The sequence below is a fragment of the Callorhinchus milii genome, unplaced genomic scaffold (genome assembly GCF_018977255.1).
Source record: "Callorhinchus milii isolate IMCB2004 unplaced genomic scaffold, IMCB_Cmil_1.0 Scaffold4, whole genome shotgun sequence".
Lineage (NCBI taxonomy): Eukaryota > Metazoa > Chordata > Chondrichthyes > Chimaeriformes > Callorhinchidae > Callorhinchus > Callorhinchus milii.
In genome coordinates this window covers 69749304-69755303 of record NW_024704745.1, presented here as the reverse complement: position 1 = coordinate 69755303, position 6000 = coordinate 69749304, and the positions used below count along the sequence as shown (strand labels likewise).

Below are 6000 nucleotides of genomic sequence, written 5' to 3'. Positions count from 1 at the left end.
TCCTCCAACGCCCCACATCCCATTTGTGCGATGTCTCACTGTTTCTTGTTGACACGCAAATAAGGTTTCCTTCCTGTCAACCGTGAGAATGGCAAGACTTCCAACAGAAGCCCCAGCCCAGCAGCCAGCGTGTTCTTTAGTCATTCATAATCCAGATCCCAATCTCTTCCCAAAACTATTTCTTGCTTTGGGGGTATTTATTTTGGGGCGTAAACGTATTTCGGACGTATTGAACGCTGGTCTCGAATCACAAGTTTTGCGGCGCCCAACAACTTCTGTGGATCTGAAATCGGGAGTCAAATAAAGATTCCAGCATTTACTCTGGACTCTTCTTGTTTGCTTGTTGACTTATTACGCCCGTGGCGTGCAAGGATTATTATTATTATTATTATTATTATTATTAGTCGTTCGCTTCACAGCTGTTTAGGTGACAGTGCTAATGCGCAAATCGCTTCGCCTAATAAAATACAGCGGCTCTCTGTGTGAAACAAAATGCATTGCATTGACGAGTGCAGATGTAGGTTTAAAGTAAAGTAAAAAAGCAAGTGAGGCACTGTGAGACGCCCTCTGGTAATGCCCGGCGTTATGTCAACTGCGAGGATATTTATTATATGCCGTTTCGTTTAAAAACCCAGTTTGGAAGTGTCATTGCAGTATTTTAACGGGTTTTTCCTGGGACCAGTCCGCAGTGAGAGGTGACTGACTGACTGGGACCAGTCCGCAGTGAGAGGTGACTGACTGACTGGGACCAGTCCGCAGTGAGAGGTGACTGACTGACTGGGACCAGTCCGCAGTGAGCGGTGACTGACTGGGACCAGTCCGCAGTGAGAGGTGACTGACTGACTGGGACTGGTCCGCAGTGAGAGGTGACTGACTGACTGGGACCAGTCCGCAGTGAGAGGTGACTGACTGACTGGGACCAGTCCGCAGTGAGCGGTGACTGACTGACTGGGACCAGTCCGCAGTGAGAGGTGACTGACTGGGACCAGTCCGCAGTGAGAGGTGACTGACTGGGACCAGTCCGCAGTGAGAGGTGACTGACTGGGACCAGTCCGCAGTGAGCGGTGACTGACTGACTGGGACCAGTCCGCAGTGAGCGGTGACTGACTGACTGGGACCCGCGGGGGAGATTTAAACCGAAAGGAGTTTGGAACCGATTTGTTCCTCAGCTCTCTCCGGTACTCTCCCGCCTGACGCGGACTCGAGACGGGACACGAACGGTACCCCAATAAAATAAAAGCAGCGCAGACACCGCCTCTCTCTCTCTCTCCTCTCTCTCTCTCTCTCTGAAGGTGGAGGACCCCCTTCCCTTAAACTTGTCAGGGAGTAGCGCTACGTCACTCGGGTGTAGCCTTTCCGCGATGAACCCATTGGGAACCGTATAAAAAGCGCAGTGATGCTGCTGATCACTCACTGGGATTGTACCGGAGCCTGTGGTCCATCTGAAACCCCCCCCTCACCCCACACTTTTTTTTTTACACCCCCCCCCCCCCCTCCCACCCCACAGCTGCGTTGGATGCATTATTTATGACCCGAGATTTTAAACCCCAGTCGTTTTGCGAGAGTGGATGTGGGGAACCCCAGCGCTTAAAAACCGAGAGTGCTGTTTAAAAGCTGCAAAATGCTCGTTGTGGCCATGTAAGTTGGGAAGACGTCAAAACTTCACAGGGCGTCTCTCCACTGACACCCCCCGACAATAAGGGCGACAATTTTTTTTTTGGGTGGTGGTGGTGGTGGTGGTGGGAGGGGGGTGGGGGGGGTGGGGGCCAAAAAAAAAAAAAGAAAAATCCCATCTGCATCCCAAGAAGAAAGTTGCTCCTCCATTTGTTCTGCACCAGACACTCGCCTGCGATCGAGATGTCTTGCGCTTTAGTAGCAGTTATACTTTATTGGCAGATTGGAGATACAGTCACAGCGCGTAAGTAATATCTTTTCTTTCACGTTTTCCGAAATATCGGGAGAAAGGGAACAAGAGAGGGATAGAGGGAGAGAGAGAGAGAGAGAAAAAAATATAAAGGATGTTTCTTTCACCGTCAGTGCACTGTAAATTGATTGTCTTATCCTTCGGGATCGTTCGCTTCATCTAAATGTTAATGAGAGCTGTTGATTCACTCAGAAGGAGATGAATGCTTTATGGTGTATTGATTGCTGAAGCATTGTGTGTTGAACTGAAGAATCAGCCCTCAGCTAAAGCGAATTGCTGTGTAATGGAGGCGGACTGATCCTCAACTGAATGTTCTGCGCTACTTTGCAAACCTTCGCCAACTTCAAATCTGCAGAGAATTTCTGGTGAAACCGTTTCCGAGTATATTATATACACACACACATACATATGTATATATACATATATATATATGTGTGTGTGGTCACCGCATTCATGACCAAAATGTGCAAGAACAAATTGGAAGGTTAACAGTTAAAGGGACTGAAGGCGAAGTTAAAGGGACTGCTGGTTACAATAAGACGAGTGAGTAATGTTTTGTTTGATGTCAACACTGGCTGTGTGTGTGGGGAGATTCATTTCACAGTATAGTATGCCCCCCAATGAGCTCTTGGAATTCACTATGACTGACTGACTGACTGAGTGGCTTTCCTTGGTGCCAAGCTGGACCGAATTCCGAGCGCAGATGAGGCTTTGCTTTTGCTTTGCTTTCCACCAAACTGAGTGTGCTTTTTTTAAAAAAAAATTCAACACCAATTGTGACATTGACGAGGTATTCGAAGGCAAGACAGCTTTCGCCGAAGTGCGACGCTATCCACGTTGACGCGTGCGTGATTTTTTGGGGGAAATGATTTAACAATACGCACATTGGCGAGGGAGAAGGACACCGAGACTGATTGGGTTTCTGGAGGGCAGATTCCTGTATACTCGCTCGCTTGCGGTTTCTCCAGGGCTCTGCATCTTCCCCGGAGGCTAATAACTGTTTCAGGGAATTTCACCAAACAGCGATTTCCAGAGGCTTTCAACACATGTGGGTCCATCTGGGCACCCTGCCTTCCATCATCTCTTTCGCATTATGATTAATGTTCATATGCAGTAAACCAAGACATTACGGCTAAATTAGTCTAAATATAATTTTCCCCCAGAGGCGAGGAAGATGCTACAGCATCTGATGGTGCTTATAACAATGGAATGCAAATGCTAATGGAACGGCTCTTAGTTTATTTTAGTCTGTGTTGCATTAGTAAGTAAGAGAACAATTAATTAATAACCTTACATTTGTGACACAGACTCGATAAGTTAATCAAAATCGCTAACTTCCTTCAAGCACGAATTAGTTTGGAATGCCTATTCACGTCGTACAGTTTGTGATTATGGTCCTTGTATAGTCATAGATCTCACAGAATAATAATAAATAATAATAGGTGCATTTGATATTGCGCCTTATCACGTCTTCAAGACGTCTCAAAGCGCTTCACAGAATATACTGTAAAGTGAATTGACTGTATATTGTGTAGGTGAAACCCGGCAGCCAATTGCACACAGCAGTGTCCTCACAAACTGTCGTGGATTGAAGTGACCAATTTATTATTATTTATTTGAAGGAATTAATGAGTGTAATGTAACAGGGTGATTAATGACCCTGACTGTTTACATGCAGCAGAGCTCGGCTCATATCTCTCGCTGAGCTAATGGGTCAGTCAGTGGGTTAAAGCATCATGTAAACTTCTCATTTGAGAAGATATCCAGGTTTCCTGGGCCATATCACAACCCCTCCACCCGCACTGCCGTGGGGAACAGGTAGCTATCTCTCAGCTGCAGTACGCTTTTTGTTTAGGAAATAATATCATGGGATACAATATATAGTTTGGGACATGACATGTGCATGCGATTACCAGGGTGTTGGAAGGCGAACTGGATGGACCTTCTTTTGTCTAGCAATTCTTATGTACACTGTCAGGATCTTTGATAGCTGGTAACCCAGCGCAGCCCAATCACCCAACTCTGATTAAAAAGAATCCTGAGTGTTGTAGTTTGTAAATCGGAAATAAAACCTGCTAATGCAGAGGAGGTCAATCTTACCGATTGGAAGGGGAGGAGGTTGAATCAAAACCAAGCTGCCTGGGAGCTTTGGAATGGCGATCAGAAGAGGGAACCCTGGATCATCTCTTTCAGAAAGGGGGTGGGTGGGGAGGTAGTTTTAGCATCGGACTGAGACCAGCACAGATTCGGACCTGCACACTTGAGAGTTGAAAGGGAGGCACCCTCTCATCAAAATGCTAATTTTCATATCAGAGCTGTTAGGGTGTGGGGTGGAGGTGTCACACCCAAATGCTAATCAGCCTTTCTCTCTCAGTGGAGTCCTGTAGCTCAGTGGTTACAGTACTCACCTCGCAAGCGAGAAACCTGGGCTCGATTGGCGGATTGCTTTTCCGGGGGTAATAATTCCTTCAAAGAAAAATAAATTGGTCACTTCAATCCATGACTGTTTGTGGGACACTGCTGTGCACAGTGGCTGCTGTGTTTTCATCCACAAAATATACAGTCAATTCACTTTACAGTATATTCTGTGAAGCTCTTTGAAATGTCTCAAAGACGTGATAAGGTGCTATATCAAATGCAAGGATTATTATTATGTTTGCCATCTAACCATCCTATAAACCTTCCAGCTGGAAACTTTTGATTGGGATCAGAAGAGGGGACCCTGGCTAATCACTTTCAGAAACCAAGGTGGGGGGTTGGGGGCAATGCCTTCACCCACAGGACAAGTTAGGAATTCTCAATTTAACGAAATAAAAAATTATATAGTGCTACAATACAGATTGGTTATGGATTAGTAGAATTGGCCTTTTAGTTGATGGTTTGATTTGTTGAAAATCTATGGTAGAGTATTTTTATATCACAAATGGAATGTGTATAAATCTATAAGGATATCTCGTTAATAGTGGGGATAAGACCATACAGTTTTGGATTGATCAGTGAACGTGAAACAAAGGAGAGTCAATGAGGTCAACGCCTGCCCAGAAGCATTTTATTTAGCCCAGGATTAGAACAGCAAATGTAACAGCTGATGGGCATAATCAGAATGCCAATGAAAGGCATTTTACTTTCTCTTGGATTGTAGTTACCAAGTGGACCCGAATTAAAAGGATTAAACGAAACTGATAAGAGATAGGACACAAAGTAGAATGAAAGAATGGTTCAAGTCTCCTATTAGCATTAAAACTGGGGAACGGGGAGAAATTTCTTTCTCATTCATTTTTGTGTTGGTTTTGAGATTGTGAAGTCCAACTTTAAGGCACAAGCAGTTCAAGGGGCATATTCACCATTGAAGGAAAGTATATTTTACCACCATATACCTCAATTAATATTCATCAAATATATCCCCCCCACCCTTGCCATGGACAAATCATATTATTTGTGATCTTGGTCAGAAACTTGCACTAATAAGTCATTTATTTAAAACAACAGCGCCCCTTTGCTATTTTAAAGACCATTTTGTTATATATATTAATGAGTCAGGCCAGATGTTAAGTGGTACATATTTGAGAAAATATTTCTTATTTCAAACAAGGAAACTGCCTTCCTATTTCGGGGTTGGGTTGAATGTAATATTTAATTCTGTTCAGCACTGCAAAAGAAGGGGAAAAAAATCAATAAAAAACTATAAAATGCCATTGTGGGATTGGAGAATCTAACAACACACACGCTTTCCTCACATCACTTCATTATGGGTACCAGCATCATCATTTAAAATCTTTTCTAGTTTGAGATGGTTCATGCAGAGACTCTCAAGCGTTTCGAGTGATTTTACCAGTGGGTCACGAAGCTTTGAACATTGTTGAGCATCAATTCGAATCAGTGGGGAAACAGCGTTGATCTGTATGAAAAGCAACGATTTGGGAAATACATCAACAATGGTTTTCATAACATTCGAGAATAAATATTGATCTGTAAATGTATTTGTATAATTTCCATGTAGATGTATAATTTTCTCTGGGTGTTTGTAACCTTACAGCTGTTGACCCACGTTGCATAGCCATAGCCCAGCTTTAAAA

The 6000-nt window shown here is 44.0% G+C and overlaps 1 protein-coding gene across 1 annotated transcript in view; it reads left to right on the top strand.

Moving 5' to 3' along the window:
* Nucleotides 1-1750: 1750 nt before the first annotated feature.
* Nucleotides 1751-6000, top strand: part of flt1 (fms related receptor tyrosine kinase 1) — a 122026-nt gene continuing 117776 nt past the window's right edge. Inside the window, exon 1 of the mRNA XM_007900604.2 lies at nucleotides 1751-1918. Within this exon, the coding sequence (XP_007898795.2) occupies nucleotides 1858-1918 (61 nt within the window). The 5' untranslated portion in view covers nucleotides 1751-1857. The remainder of the gene's footprint in view (nucleotides 1919-6000) is intronic.